Source organism: Delphinus delphis, chromosome 6, assembly GCF_949987515.2.
Source record: "Delphinus delphis chromosome 6, mDelDel1.2, whole genome shotgun sequence".
NCBI classification, from domain to species: domain Eukaryota; kingdom Metazoa; phylum Chordata; class Mammalia; order Artiodactyla; family Delphinidae; genus Delphinus; species Delphinus delphis.
The window spans coordinates 87,415,519-87,432,364 of NC_082688.1; the positions used below are offsets into that span (position 1 = coordinate 87,415,519).

Below are 16,846 nucleotides of genomic sequence, written 5' to 3' on the forward strand. Positions count from 1 at the left end.
GACAGTGTAGTACTGGCATAAGGAAAGACATAGGCCAATGAAACAAAATGAGAATCAAGGCATTAACCCTTATCCTATGGCCAATTGATTTTCAACAAGGGTGCCAAGAACATGCAATGAGGAAAGAATAGCTCTTCAACAGTATCGTTCAATCTGAGAACAATATTGTTCTCAGAACAATAGTTCTGAGAAAACTGGATTTCTACATGCAAAAGAATGAAGTTGTACCTCACACAATATATAAAAAATTAACTCAAAATGCATCATACACCAAAATGTCAGAGCTGAAACTTTAAAACTCTTAAAAGAAAACAGGGATAAATATTCATGACCTTGGATTTGACAATGGATTCTTAGATGTGGCACCAAAAGCCTAAGCAACAAAAGAATAGATAAACTGGACTTAAAATTAAAAACATTTGTGTCACAGGACATTATCAAGAAAGTGAAAAGACAACCTACAGAATGTGATACAATACTTGCAAATCATATGTCTGATAAGGTTTTAGTATCCACAATATATAAAGAACCTTTACAACACAACAACGAAAACTCAAATAAAATATGGGTAAAGGACTTGAATAGACATATCTCCAAAGTAGTTATATGTATGGGCAGCAAGCCCATGAAAAGATGCTCAACATCATTAGTCATTAGGGAAATGCAAATCAAAACTACAATTGAGGTCAATTATATCTCAGTAAAGCCTGAAGGGAAAAAGATTAAACACACACACACACACACACACACACACACACACAGTGAGATACGACTTCACACCAACTTAGTTATACTCAAAAAAAAAAAAAAAAACAGGAAAAAAGTAGAAATAAGGTGTTTTTTTGGTCAAGAATGTGCAGAAACTAGAAACTTCATACATTGCTGGTAGGAATGTAAAGTTTTAGCCACTATGGAAAAGTTTGACGGTGTGATACAATGTCATATACATATGTACATATACATATACAATGGACTGTTATTCAGCCATAGAAACGATACATGCTACAAGGTGGATGAACCTCAAAAACAGTATACTAAGTAACAGAAGTCAGACACAAAAGGCCACATATTTTATGATTCCATGTAATAAAATGTCCAAAATAGGTAAAACCACAGACAGAAAACAGATTGGTGTTTTCCAGAGACTGCCTATAGAGGGGAAAAGGGAGTGACTACTTAATGAATACAGGACTTTCTTTTGGGGCGATGAAAATGTTTTGGAACTTGATATAGGTGGTGTTTTCACAATATTGTGAATTACTAACTATCAGTGAATTATACTTCAAAATGGTTAATTTTATGCTATGTGAATTTCTGCTCAATTTTTTGAAACACTAACGAGCTCTGAACGTACTATGGACTTTAGTTAATAATGTACCAATTTGGTTCGTTAATTGTAACAAATATATCATATTAATGCAAGACGTCAGCAATAGGGGAAACTGGATATGTGGTTGATGGGAACTCCCTGTACTGTCTTAACATTTCTATGTATGTAAAACTAATCTAAAATAAGCATTTCCTTGAAGAAAAAAACTTTCTTTCCAGGTAAGTTAAATTTTTACACATATAAGTTAAATGAAAAAAAAAAAAGAAAAACATAAAAAACACCTACATCCAAACTGAAGATGTTTTTACTGCTGTCAATATAAAAACCTAAAGCCTTCCCAAAGCTTAAAAACATCAGCCTGAAACCTTGATAATAAGCCACAGCAAAATTCCCTTCAATCAATTTTCACCTTGAAAGGAAAGCTCAATCTCAACATGGATGAGTTATCTTATAAGTCATGTCTAAAAAATTCTTAGATATTAAAACCTATTTCTGCAACAGCCAAGAGGTGGAAGCAACCTAAATGTCCCCTGACAGATGAATGGATAAAGTAAATGGGATATATACAATGAAAAATTATTCAGCCTTAAAAAAGAAGGCAATTCTGCCATATGCTACAACATGGATGAATATTAAGGGCATTATCCTAAGTAAAATAAGGCAGTCACAAAAAGACAAATACTACATGATTCCACTTATATGCGGTATCTAAAATGGTCAAACTTAGAAACAGAAAGCAGAATAGTGGTTGCCAGGGGCCATAGAGAGGGAGAAAGGGGGAGCTCGAGATGGGTACAGTTTTGGTTTCGTAAGATGAAAAAGTTCTGGAGTTCTATTACAACAATGTTCATATAGTTAATACTTTAAAATGGTTAAGATGGTAAATTTTACGTTATGTGTTTTCTGCCACAAAAGTATAAAAAGAAAAAAAATGTGAGGGTACTCCCCAGTGGTCCAGTGGTAAAGAATCCGCCTTCCAATGCAGAGCACGCAGGTTCGATCCCTGGTCAGGGAACTAAGATCCCACATGCTGGGGGGCAACTAAGCTGGAGCCACAACTATTGAGCTCGCATGCCTCAACTAGAGAGCCTGCGTGCCTCAAACTACAGAGTCCACATGACCTGGAGCCTGCACGCCACAACTAGAGAGAGAAAAACCTGCAAGCCACAACTAGAGAGAAGCCCGAGCACCTAAACGAAGAGACCACGTGCCTTAATGAAAAAAGATCCCACATACCTCAACAAAGATCCCATGTGCCACAACTAAGACCCGATGCAGCCATAATAATAATAATAATAATAATAATAATAATAATAATGGAAAAGAATGTGAGAAAGCACTGTGGCAGATTATAATATTGTTAAAATATTCACTGTTCCTTCCGCACTGTGGGCCCCAATGAGGCCAACTTGGCCATATAACTTTGCTTTGACCAATGAAATGTGAATAGAAATCACATGTGTGACTTCTGAGCAAAAGCTCTAAAAGCCATCACAAGGTTCTACCATCTCTCTTTCCTCTCTGCCTTGAGACTCGCATGTCCCAGGTAGGGGATGTTCCTCCTGGGTCCCAGAATGAACAGGATGAAGAGCACACCTGCTGTTAACCCTCACAGGATACATAACACGAGCTTTGTTTAGGTTGACATTGAGATTTTGAGGTTCATTCGGCAGCATGGTTTAGCCTAAGCTACCTGACTCAGGCACATTGTTAATAAATATTTGTTAATGGGATAAAGATCTCATCAATTCTCCACAATAATTGTATAAATTGTTGCTGGTTATGATCATATCATGAATAATTGTTTTAAATAGTTTTAAAAATGAAAAACAAACACAGCATCTATGATCCATAAAAACAGCAGATGATTTGTTCTGTTAAGAAAGAAATGGAACGTGAAATAAGGTTAATTAAAAACCTTAGTAATACAACTCCTCTGCCATGAAAGGATAATTTCCCTAATTTTTTTTAATACATTTAATGTATAGTATTGCAAAGTATAGGGTCAGTGATTCTCAACAAATCTTTGTTATTTATTTATATTTATTTTTGGCTGCGTTGGGTCTTTGTTTCTGTGCGAGGGCTTTCTCTAGTTGTGGCAAGCGGGGGCCACTCTTCATCGCGATGCGCGGGCCTCTCACTATCGCGGCCTTTCTTGTTGCGGAGCACAGACTCCAGAAACGCAGGCTCAGTAGCTGTGGCTCACGGGCCTAGTTGCTCTGCGGCATGTGGGATCCTCCCAGACCAGGGCTCGAACCCGTGTCCCCTGCATTAGCAGGCAGACTCTCATCCACTGCGCCACCAGGGAAGTCCCCTAATTTTTTTTTTTTTTTTTGCTGTACGCGGGCCTCTCACTGCTGCGACCTCTCCCGCCTCGGGGCACAGGCTCTGGACGCGCGGGCCCAGCCGCTCCGCGGCACGTGGGATCCTCCCAGACCGGGGCATGAACCCGTGTCCCCCAATCGGCAGGTGGACTCTCAACCACTGCGCCACCAGGGAAGCCCCCCCCTAATATTTTTTAAATACATAAAAACATATTGTTGACTCCATTACAATTTGAAATAACTGATTTAGTATCAAATACTATTTAGTATCAAAATTTTAAGATTATCCATTACTATTTTCTCTGTTTCTGGTTAAAAAAAAAATTATCAAGCATGTTTAATAGTGGGGGAAGTTTTTTTTTTTTAAGTTAACTATTTGGCTGCCTCCCAGTAACTGTAAGATCTTGTTTCATCTAGAAACAAGAAAATGCAAATCATACTTGCATTTTCCAAGTGAGAAATAAAGAGCTGAAAAATGCAACATAATACAACATCCCAGCCATATACAGGTAAGACTTCACTAAGTGCATTCTTTCAACTAAGAAAATTAAACAAGGCAAGTAATCATCTAATACCCTAAATAAATGAATAAATAGCATCTTTTAACCATATATACAAAAATGAGCAGTGTCACTTAAAGAGGACCTTTTTCATTTTAGCCTTAGCAATAAGAAAACCATGTATCTATGTACATTTTGACAATAATAGAGTTAACTCATCAGCAACTAAGTGTACCTGTAGCTTAAGAGAGAAATCTTGTCAAGACTGCTTGATGATTTGCAAAAAAAAAAAAAAAAAAGTAAAGTTAAAAAAGAAACTCTTAGACATCCTATTGCTATTATATGGCAACTGCTGCAAAATAAGCTACTAGAAAGAAGAAAAATGAGTAAATCGCCAAAATGTTTGCATACTTCAGCAGGTTTAATTTTTAAAACAATCTCAGTACCTCCAGAAGATAGTGATTTTGAAAGTGTTTTCTAAAATATTTCATGGTAAATGTTTTGTTTTCAATGTCAATAACTTTAAAGTTATTTAATAAAATTGGAGTTATTTCTCAAGCCACTTAGAATAATGTACACATTTACCTAAGCTTTAGAAAAAGTTATGTTCAAACTTTATATTCATGTGATTACTAAAAAAACTAAAAGTCCTCAACACATTTTTATACAAAGTAAAATTCAAATAAATTATACAGCTACAACATGGAAGGAAAAGAAAAACAGTTCTCAGAGGGAGGCGTGTGTACCTTCTCACTTTCATGAGAAAATGTAAATAGATCTTATTTTCCTTTTCGAATTCAGATTTAGATCCAAATTTCCTATGGCTTGCATATCTGCTTCCTAACTCTATCCCCCACCTTGACCTATCTGGACCACTTTCTAAGTCTTAATTTGCATCTATCTATTGTACTGTGTGTATTCTCATGATGCATCTCAATCGAGATATAGGCAGTTATGAATAGTGTGTATTATTTCATAAGTCTACTTGCATCTTCTTTTTTTTTTTTTTTGGCCATGCTGCCTGGCGGAATGTTAGTTGCCTGACCAGGGATCAAACCTATGCCCCTACAGTGGAAGCGCAGAGTCCTAACCACTGGACCACCACCAGGGAATTCCCTACTTGCATCTTCTTAATACTAAAAATAAAAAAATAAACCCCTAAAGTCAATACACACATGATAAACACAGAAGCAGTATCAGGTACAGATTAAGAGTAAGGGCTCTAAAAAGTTCCAATCAGTTCTGCCACTTATATAATGTTAACTTAATCTTGGGGACTTCTCTAATTCATCCTTTTTCATCAGGTAAACAAGGTAAATTAATTAAAAGAATTCAAAACAATCAACACAGAGTCTGGTGGTTTGCTCTGCAAGGCAATGAATAACTAATGGTGGCTACTATGTTCACGTTAACACGTTAACATGACGTTATATTTAAACATGGTGGTTATCAAAAACTACTGTGTACTAATCAGCTGTTTGTAAGGCTATGTGCATTCTAGATGTTTAAAGTGATTGGTGATAGAAAGGGGAAACAGGATAGGCAGCTGGCGGGTCCTGAAGGGTAAGTGGTATCTGAGGATGTGCAGAGAAGCCAAACTACACAGGTCCCAAAGTGGAGAAGTAACCTCATGAATGCAGTCTGAGTAAAGGGCACAAAATATGGAGGCTTGGAATATCATTTGGCAGATGAAAATTAGACCTTCTCCCTTCCTTCCCAGAATTCTACAACCTGGGAAGACACAGTGCTAATATATAACTATATCCCAATTGTGCTAAACAATCTTGTGATGAGGGGCCAAAATAAGTTGGTATTAGATGGATGTTCTCCTCACAGGCAGGGAGGCAGTGTTGGGCAGAAACAAACAAGAAAGCAAGCAAAAGCTGACACCAGGTGTGTAGGACTCAGATGTTAACACCTCCCATGGGAAAGGTGGCATCAAAAGACAGTAAATGAACACAAAAGTTGTCCTCAAACCCAAAGCTGTTATTGCCTCTAACCCGCATACTGAGCGAAGGGGGTAGAAGTTGGTGCCATGTTATTGGCACCAACTATATTACAAACTTGTCTTCCCAAAAAGTGAGCAGACTCAGCCAGCATGATTCACCTATAAGTATATGGAGATAAAAGAACTATGAGTACTTTAGAGAAGCAAAACAAAGTAAAGGAGGCTGGAATTCCCAACCTTTAGTCTAGAATGTACTGATCACAAATCAAACTAGGTAACTTCCTTAAATGAAAGTATATTCCAGACGGCACAAAATATGGAAGCTTGAGGCTCCCCCTCAAGTTGCAAAAACTAAATGAATGAATTTTTGGAGCTGTATTCGGATTGCTTCATTGATAAAAGGACACGTTAAAATCAATTTGTCTACTAATTTATGAACTAATTTATGAAACAGTTATGGTATGAAAGATGGTGAGGAGGAAAAAAAGTGAAATATATAACAGCCTTTTCACTTTTAAATGTTTTTCATAACTTGTGTTATGTTTTACTTCTGAAAAGAGAAAGACAAAGTGGAAATAAAATTCAAACCTATGCATTATTAAGAATGTTTTCTAAAAGGTTTATATGAAGATAAAACTGTTTTAGCCCCCCCAAAAAAAGTATAGATTTCACTTATCTATTATAACATTAATCTTCTTGGATAATCCAAAATTAGATTCAGTTATAATTAAGAATAAAATAACAGATGCAAAATCTTCTATAAGTAATTTGTGCATATATGTCTTTATGTTGCTCAACCATATAACCTACTACATATATATTTTTTTGAGTACTAAGCATGTAAATATGTTAACACGGAAAAATATCTAGGATACCCAGCCATCTTACTAAGGGCTACCTAGAGACAGCACACAGTGATTGTTCACTCCACAAACTCAGCACTAATATAAATATTTCTACTGCTTCTTCTTTCAAATTTTTACTGAAGTGCAGCTTCAAGAGTTGAAGTGTGTCAAGGCATATAGCTGTATAAATTTATAGTTCTTTAATAACAATGCCATTAGTAACAAAGTGTATCAATTTCCTAAGGCTCAACACAGTGTTTCAACATCTTTGCTACTGCGTGTAAAATGATGATAAAACCTGTTTCAATTTTTATAATATTTGCCAATATAGACGTACTTATCAACAAGGTGATTTACTTGTTTTATCTTTAGCAAACTGCTTATCTTATATAGCCACTTAACAAATAGAATCTGAATATTAACCTTATATTAGCACCATTCATTACACAAATACTTAACTGAGCACATTTATTCAGCATTTACAGAGTATAAGGTATTAAAGTCAAATAAGTCTACCAGAGAGAAATTGTCCCGGCGCTCCTGGAGCTTACAGTCTATAGAGGTAAGTATATGTCAGCAGGGAGGCACCTCCAACACATGCTTCAGGACTAGGAGCCACAAAAACTCAACTACAGTACCAGCGTTCCCGCTACCTAGCTGTGTACCTTGGGGAGCTCCCTTCACCAATCCCTCTAAGCGTCAATTGCCTGATCCGTAAATTGTAGGTTTGAAACCTTTCCAGCTCTAATACAGTCTGAGACTCCAAGCAATTCGAGGTTGGTGACAACAGCGTCCCATTCCACTCTGAGCTCTCAGAACCTAGCAAAGTAGTACGCTGGATGCGTGAAAGACAGCGAGGGCTCAACTCCCGGTGGGGAAGATTCCCCTAAGTCCCTTCTTGTTCTTCGGCTATCTCTACAGGGCATCTTTAGCAGGGGCGGGGTATCTGCGGTGAGGCAGAAACTGCGCAACCCCTCCCCCCGCACCCAGAGGAACAGTTCAAGGACTGCGGTCCTTCCCGCCCTCTCCCGCCAGAAAAGACTCAGCGGTGGGCCGAACGACTGGCAGAGCGGGTTGACCGTCCCCCTCCGTGACAACAAGGCCACACTCCCGCCTACTACACCTGCTGGCCTGTGGCCTCCGGTCTGCTGTGCTGCCCCACCCCCCGGGCGGTGTCACGTGACCAAAACCTAGCCCCGCCCCCGGGGCAGTTTTTTGGCGCGCGGCAGTGACGTCAGCGTTCTGTCACCCGCCAACGCCACCGCCCCTGCCAGAGCGACCTCGCGTTTTAAACTCGGCCCCGCCCCGCCCGCCGTGTCTGCGGGCGCTGCCGGCTCCCGGGCCGCGCCGTTAACGGGCCGCGACTGCCCCAAGCCCCGCCCGCGCCGCTTACCTTGAGGTGGCCGCTGTCCGGGCTGCTCGCTTCCTCCTCGTCCTCACCTCCTGAGGCGGCGGCGGCCGAAGCGGTGGGCGGGGGCGCGCCCCGGCCCCGCAGCCCTGGGTGCTCTGCGGCGGCGGCGGGCAAGGCAGCTGAGGCGGCGCCCCCGGCGGCTCCGGGGCTGAGCGTCACGTTGTGCGCGTTCTCACCCCAGCGCCACGGGTACACCATGAAGTCACTGAAGCCGGGGCTGGTGGGAATAAGCGGTGGCGGCGGCTCCGGCTCCCCTCCGCCGCTGCATGTGGGCTTGATCGGGGTCGTCCTGATGACCGACACCAGCACCCGCTTCGGGGAGTCCTGGCAGAAGATGACGGGCGGCGGCTGCGGCGGGTTGTCAGCCATCGGCCCCTCCACACCCCGGATCATTGCCCGGCCCCGATCCGCAGCTCCGGCGGCCGTGGGCCGCACTCCCTGAGCCCGGGTCTGGCCCTTTGCTCCGCTCGCCCGCGCTGCTCGGAGTCGCCGGCTCTCAGTCTCGCTGGCTCATGGCAGGCGGACGTTTCCTGGAACCCTCCTGCGCGGCGGCCAGCGAAGAAGCAGAGCCGCTCGGCCTGCACCAGGCTGCCAGGGCCGGACCCCAACCCTGGGTCAAGCCCGCCCTCCACTCTTTGTGCTCCCCAACGCAGGCTGCAGCGGCGGGAAGCAACGGGCGCCTTGCCTTGCGATGACAGGAAAGCAGGACGCGCAGCGCCGAGCCCCCGAAAATAACAACCTGCCGCCGGGGTCCCTGCTCCAGTTTTTCCCGCGTTACATTTCGCGCCTGGGCGGAACCAATCACCGCCAGTCCCCTGCCCGCTGGCCGCAGCGGCGAGTGACAGCACATGCGAGCCAATAGCTGTGCCTGGATTTCTTTCTAGCTAGAGCAGGGCGGAGCCGGACCTGCGCGCGGGTCCTTTCTGCCACGCTATTGGCCGCGGCTCTTGTATTTTTTTTCTGCCTGAAGAGCCAACAGCGTTCGAAACTCCGGGGGAGCGCGCGACGTCTGCACTCGCCCAGACACACCCTCCAGTAGCCCCGCCCCTGCCGTCCTTCCGCGCGGTTAGTCAGGGTTGGAGGCGCGCTGTGGGCGACAGGCAGGGGCGGGCGGTAAGAGAGTTGCTGATTGGAAAGTTATCAGAGAGGGGGCGGGCCAGGGGTGGGGTGGTAGTTGGCCGGCGGGGTCGCTCGTCTGGCGGCCCCTCCCGCCTGTAGCTGTTGGGCTGTAGTTCCCGCGCGGCTGGGAATTTAAAGGGCTGGGGCCCGGGCTGCCCGCCCCCGTCCGTGGCTCCCGCCACCAGCTCTAGGGGGACCGAGGCCTTCTTACTGCAGTTTCTAGTAGACACCAAAAGGTGCGTCGTTTCTTAATGGTTCCCATCTGCCCAGCTGTTGGACTCGCTGTGAGTTGACCCTCTCCGCACCCCCCCTACTCGCCCCAAGGCTGAGGTGGGCATCAGTCCCAGCCTTCGCCTCCCCGGGCCTCGGTTTCCCATTTGTGTAAAGTGGGGTAGTTAAGGAAGTCGTCTCTGAGGTCCCCGTGTGCTGCTCGCGGCTCGGAGGGGACACGAACACAGGCGTGTGTCCATTCTTACACCCGGGACGGATGCCCCAAAGACGCCAGAGGACTCCCCGCCCTTCCGCCGTGGTTCCTCACCCGTCCGGGGCCGGCCCTTCATCCCCCGTCTGGAAGGGCGTTGAGCTGTGGGTGCCCCGGAGGGTTCGGGTCATTCCCAGCTCTGCCCGCCCCCGCCTCAAGGACCCCACTCCGCACCAGAGGGATCCTGAACGACCGGAGTCTAAGTCTGACAGTCACCCACCGAGGGCCAGTGTGGGCTCGGAAGGGGATGGGGGCAAAATGGGATGTCCAGCCTCGTATTCACTAGAATGTGAAAGAAGTGACTGTGTTTTGTTTTGTTCTTTGGTTTATTGCCAGGGCCGAGCCTGACTCATAGTAGACTTTCAATAAATATTTGTTGAATAAATGAGTGAATATTTGGTAGTTAAAGATTAGGATTGGTAATTAGAACAGACCTGCATAATAGCTGAGTATTCTCTCTCCCCAACACACACACACACACACACACACACACACACACACACACACCCCTATGCCACAAGTGTTTAAAAACAAGTTTAACTTATATGAACAACTTCTAAGATACATTTTTAAGTGATTAAAAAAATGGGGACTTCCCTGGTGGTCCAGTGGTTAAGACTCCTCACTCCCAATGTAGGGCCGCCTGGGTTTGATCCCTGGTCAGGGAACTAGACCCCCCGTGCCTCAACTAAGACCCGGCGCAGACAAATATTTTTTTTTTTTAATGGACTAGTATGATTTTATTCACCTTTTTAAAAAGGTGGAAAATAAACATACATTTTTGCTTTTATATATGCAAAATACTAGCAAGATACACAAGAAACTGATACATAAGTTGACCCCAAGGAGGGGAATTATATGGCTGGGAAACAGAAATTGAAAGATTTCAAAAGATACAACATATAACTCTTTGTATCTTTTGTACATTGAAACAAGTGAAAATATCTTTGCAATAAATAAACAATAGTATGTAGCTACCATCTCCTGGAGGCCTAGTATAATAATAGCATATATCTACTGATATACAATAATATGGTTGGTAGCTTCACTTACATTCTACTGCTCTCAATTCTGTGAGGTAGTTATTACTGTTCCCACTTTATAGATGAGGAAATTTCAGGCTTGTCCAAGGTCACTTAACTCGATAAAAATCTTTTGTAAGGATGGCTCTGAAAACTGCCTATGGAGTATACCCCTTAGAGTCTGCTGAACAAAAGGAGGAAGTGGCTGAAAAATGGGCACCCCACATTTCTGAGACCTCTTTCTCATGTTCTAGAACTTTCAGGTTTTAGAGGTTAAAACCAATTTGATATTTTAATAAATAGCTGATGTGGAAAGTTGAAAGTTCGTCTCTCATTTTACTTAATTAAACTCATTTTGTTTTTACAATTTTATGCCAAATGACTGCACCACATACTTGTGAGTCCATTAGAAGGAAACTATAATCCATCTATTTTGTACTTGAAAAACACTGAAAAGAAAAAAGTGATATATCCATCTTGGACTCTCAAATTATGGGTTGAGTAAGATCCAACAGATTAAGCACCAATAGTTACTGTTTAACATGCCCCAGAGTTCAAGATGAGTCATTCAGAACCAAGACACTGACTTTCTGCTTCTAAAAATTACTCTTCATCAACAGTAAGCTGGCAACTCCACTTGTTCTCTGCCACAAGAGAATGAAAGACATGCCAGGAATGTATGAAGTGGGCAGAGGGTGATTCTAGGAGCAGAGCTGAGGTCATGCAAGATCTGCTTGTTTGGTTCCATTTGCATGCAACTAGGAAGCTGTCTGAAGTGTGTGGATCATATTTCTGATGTCTTTGTTCTGCCCTAGGCAGAGTCAACATCCCAGAATACTAAAACCCATCTAAGGATACTTACTATATTATTACAGTAGTCTTTCCAGTTGTTAAAAATGTAGGCCTATTCTGATAAAGATATATACCTCAAACCCTCTTTTTAAAATATATTTTAAAGTTTCAAGATACAATCTGAGTAAAAAAGCAAGATTTTTTTCACTTTGAAAACAATATCAACAAGAGCATTTGAAGCTGCTTGATTGCTACAAAATCTTCTGGTTAATGTGGGAGACTGAGCATAACATAAATCCTTTTAAGTGATTTGTCTTCAGAGCTAAAAGTGCAGATAAAACAGCTTTGCAAATAAATGTAGATGAAATGGGATAAAAATGCCTGATCACTTCTTTTGAGATGATTAACAGGAAGATATTTTACCATAAAAATTATCCAAAATAATTTTCTCCATGTTCTGTTTGGCAGCAGACTCAAAGCTGAGTTCCAAAAAGCCCTCTTACGATGAAAGAAATCTAGGAGGAAATGGTTCCCCATAGTATTTCAGTGGGAGTTTTAAGCTCTATCAACAGGAAAATATCTACATAGACCAGGTATGTTTTTCATTCAAAAGAGCTTTCCCCAAAATATTTTCCAAAAACTTTGTGCAATGAGAGTTTCATCAAGTTAAGAGTATAAGGAAACATTTTTAACATTGATTTGCCTATCTACCATCACAAATGCCCAAATATCTCATTATGATGTTATTGCTAATTTTCTTAGAAATAGCTCTTTTGCTTTCAAATACGCAATCTAACTTTGCAAGTAAGAGTAAGCCTGTCAGGCCAGTTTAGAAAACGAAGACAGAATTATTAAAAGGAAACAGGGGTGTCAAATGGACTTCAAAGTCAGGATTAGAACCTGAAACTGGTCTTCAGAACCTTCTGGGGACACATGGTTTCTGGCCTCAGTTCCTCTATCTGTAGGTGTGCTTCATTCTTTCGTCTCTGAAGACACGTTTCTTTGCTTTTCCGAGTAAATGGCTAAATATACACAACGATACACCAGCCTCTGAGTTGTTTATGCTGTATTCAAGCCACCAGAAGAAACAGATTGGCCTTTGCAAAGCTCAACTTCAAATTATTAAGAGGTAGAATTTGTCCAGCTTGGATCAGGTAGTGCAATCAGCAGGCACAATCCAGTAGTAAAGAGGTGGGCTGGGATCTTTATGATCTGAAGAACAGTTCTCAGAGAAGAGAGAGATGGCTTGTAGATAGTACTAGAAATGCAAAAAGTACATCTTTTCCAAAGAGATGTGTGTTTTCCATTTAACAGTAAATCATGAACGTGTATTATGTCATAAGTATTCTTTCTCAGTGATCTAAGTGACATTGTATTTAGTTGCATGGGAGCACCATAGCTTCTTGAACTATCCTCTACTTTTCAAATTGTTTTCTTAGTTTTCTGTTTTTAAAATCAATACTTTAATGACCATGCATATAGTTAAATCTTTGCCTGCATTCATGATAATTTTCTCAGGTAATATTTTTCTAAGTAGAATTGATAGGTCCAAAAGTTTGCAAAACTTTTAAGTCTTTTGATATGTATTAGAAAATTATTTGATCTTATATATCCCATTTGATGGGCCCTGAATTCAATGTACTTATGTCCTGTCTCTTTTTCATCTTTACCAGTAGCTTTCAAATTGCAGAGCATATCACAGAGGTTAAATTAATATTTGTTAATTGACTGACTAACTTCATAAGTGTATATGTGTGATGTGGTTGGGAAACACCACATTGAAGTATATGAAATTTGTTTAACACACATATAGTGATGACAATTGGTGATTATTTAGACTGACTATAAGTTGGAATTTGATTCTCAGAAAAAGGACAAAACTCTAAAAATACAATATTTTTAGTTTTTGCATTTACCCAGTTCATGTGGTTAATCAGGGAATAAAGTACCCAATGTGCCACACTGAATCATTATTACCCTGAAACATAGCAGGAAGCTATATGTTCCTCCCTTCTGTATTCAGAAAGGAGGACCTTATGGCACTAGCTGACTGCGTATGGTCCCCTTCTTTCTTCATAATAAAATCCCTATATTTTTGATGCATCATTGTACCTAGCTAAAATTCTACATCTACCATCCTCCCTTGAAACTATATGTGTTCATTGTCAATTAGTTATTAAGCAGTGTTACTAGGTGGTATCTCAGGAAGCTTCTTTAGTCTTTTCACCCTTCTTCTCTCTTCCAGCCCGAATTGTGAATGTGATGTCTAGAGATTTAGCAGCCAATTTGAAAAACTGAAGCTTAGTGTTAAGAATGGTAAAGCAGAAAAACAGAAGGAATCTGAGTCCTTGATGACTTGATGCAACAGCCATACCTGCTAAGACGGCCCAGCTCTGGATATCTTTTATGTGACAGAGAAATAAACTTTGGTCTTAAGTCATTCTTATTTCTGGAATCTGTCACTAATGGCCCAAAGCCATTCCTAACTGGTAGAGTACCTATATCCAAGCTGGATTTCAACAGAGTGGCTCTAATGATAGAGTGGTCCGGTGTGTCACACAACTAGATATCCATCAAAGACATGAGCTTCCTTTTCACAGTGTAGAGTTTTCCTGTAAAAGGACAGTACAGGTAGAGACTACTGTTTTGTCACTCCTTACACCTGGGTGTCACCCTGTGACTTATTCTCAGCAATGTAATATGAGCAAAATTGAGGTGTTATTTGCAGACCAGGAATGTTAAGAGGAAGATGTGCTATCTCCCGTCTGTCAGCTGGATGCAGAGAATCCAACCAAAGACTTTGAGTCCTTAGGAGATAGCAGAGCCACAATCTGAAAGGAAGAGGTGTCCCTCTATCACCATAAAGAGAGAAGCTACCAGCCATTAAGAGCATCATGGAACATTTGTTACAGCAGCCAGAATTACCTTAATTAATACAGAAATTAGTATCAGAAGTAAGATGTTGATGTTACAGAAATCTAACAATATGCAAAGCTGGGTTAATTATCAGGTGGAAGTAGCAAAGAAACTGATATCAAAGGCTGAAGAGAGAATGACCCATGTCATGCAGCCACAGGACATTTGACAAAACTGTCTAACTGGTAGGTAGGAAGGAAGACCAGAGGTCTACTGAGTAGCTTTAGAGGAAGTAGTTCGTAACAGTTGGTATGATAGCATATGCTGATGTTTACTTTCGGCTTTTAGCAAGTTATTACCAGCAAGGGGTGGAATTCAGGGGAAAAAACTGCCCAGCCTGAGAGCAGAAATGGAATGCAATACAGAAAAAACAAACACTGGGCCTCTAGGTGTTGCAAAAGCTGTTTGCAGGCTCCAAACAGTAAGAGATAAGACCCAAAGAGGTTTAGGTACCAAAACTTATGGCTAAGGCAACAATCAGACCAAGAGTGCAGGATTCTCACCTATTGTTTCATAGGGCTTCAATGTAGTTAAGAGAGCAATGGGGGCAAAGAAGCAGAGAAACAGATTAGGCCTCAGAATTCTGCCTAGGTTGTGGTTAGAGTCACACTGAACAGCCTGGATGCAAATAGATCAGAAGCCTACCAAGTGTCACGAAGAATTCTTGACCACAGGGGTCACAGGGAACCAAAGGGAGTTTCTTCCAGAGGCATAACCAGAATCCACTCAATGAAACCCCACCCCCACCCCATTTCAATGCCTGCCCTTCAGGATTTTGTCATTTCTGTGGACTAAGGACTGCTGTGTGTCTCCATTTCTTTCTTGTCCGAATGGGTGTTTTATCCTGTCCCTGCTCCACCATTATATTGTAGGGCAGACAGCTTTGTGGTTTATAGGTGGGAAACCATGAGGAGGCACTTTGTACTTTGCAAAGAGGACTGTGTATTACCTGGATGTAGTAAACTGGATGATCTTTGGAGGAACTGAGTATGTTCTATGTATGAGAAGAAGGGTGCTCTTGGAAATTTGGTGGTTAGAGGCCTGGGGGAGATGCATAGCTGTCCGCTGTTAAAAAGAAAATCATGGGCCCAAAATGGGCTCCCTTATGCTAAGCCATGCCATCAAACCAGGGCTTAATACCTAACCTAACTGGAGCTTCAACATCCCCCAGGAGTTTTCTGCTCAGCACCTATGAGGTGATCTGTCATATGGGCCCTCTTCATCCTACAAAGGAAGATGAGGTGTCCACCACACAGGCCCCTTCTGTCCCCATGGGGAGGTTACCTAAACCTGAAATAATCTTCAGTTTATGACTTCCCTGTGTTGCCTTTAAAGAACTTTCTCTTTCTATAGCCCTTTGGATCTTCTTTCTACCTGCTAGATGGAATGCTGCCTTATTCATGAATCATCCAATAAAGCTAAATAGATCTTTAAAATGTACTCGGTTGATATTTTGTTACTTAATACCACTAAAAGTTCATTTTCTACAAAGATTCTTTTTTAGTCCAAGGAATACATTTCCTAGCCCCCTGTTATCTAGGTGGGGGTCGTGTGACAAGTTATATCATCAATTAATGTGATCAGAAGTAATGTGCTTCACTTTTAGGCCAAGATTACAAAGCAGTTGACAGATCTCCTCCCTCACCTCCCCATCTCCCACTGTGATGCTGAGGATACAGCAGATGAAGCCTAGGCCTCGGGGACCAACAGCGTCAGCATCGCCTGGGAACTTGATAGAAATGCAAGTGATTGGACCCCATCCCCCCACCTTACCCCACCCCACCCCCAAACTACAGAATCAGAAATTGTGAGGATGAGACCCAGCCACCTATGGTTTAGCAAGCCCTCCAAGTGATTCTGATGACGCTCAGATATGAGGGCCATTGTCTTAACAGATAATGGAGCTCAGTCTCTAAGGGGCCTGAGTCCTTCTCTCCCCAAGGAAGAAAACCATCCATAAAGCAGGTATGCTTCTTTTGGACTTTACCTGAGTGAAAAATAGTTCTTTCATGTTTGAGCCATCAAACATTTGGGAATCTACCAGTTTCAACAGCTAAAGTCACCTTAATTCACTTGAAGTGTTTGGAAAGGGGCTGAGAACCAAAACCGTACACCCCACTCACCCCGGACACTGAGAACTGAAACTACTTCACTCCCA

At 42.1% G+C, this 16,846-nt stretch overlaps 1 protein-coding gene and 1 long non-coding RNA gene across 3 annotated transcripts in view; one reads left to right on the forward strand and one right to left on the reverse strand.

Annotated features, from left to right (window-relative positions):
* ZNF367 (zinc finger protein 367) overlaps positions 1–9,055 on the reverse strand; it is a 28,708-nt gene extending 19,653 nt beyond the window's left edge. The window contains exon 1 of the mRNA XM_060013519.1: positions 8,341–9,055. Within this exon, the coding sequence (XP_059869502.1) occupies positions 8,341–8,751 (411 nt within the window). The 5' untranslated portion in view covers positions 8,752–9,055. The remainder of the gene's footprint in view (positions 1–8,340) is intronic.
* A 209-nt stretch (positions 9,056–9,264) lies between these two features.
* On the forward strand, positions 9,265–16,429 carry LOC132426727 (uncharacterized). 2 transcript variants are annotated; one of them, XR_009519762.1, is made up of 3 exons: positions 9,265–9,761; positions 12,241–12,365; positions 16,295–16,429. It is a non-coding gene; the product is annotated as an uncharacterized lncRNA (long non-coding RNA). The 2 variants fall into 2 exon arrangements; XR_009519761.1 differs by lacking the exon at positions 16,295–16,429 and adding an exon at positions 14,018–14,155.
* Positions 16,430–16,846: the final 417 nt, after the last annotated feature.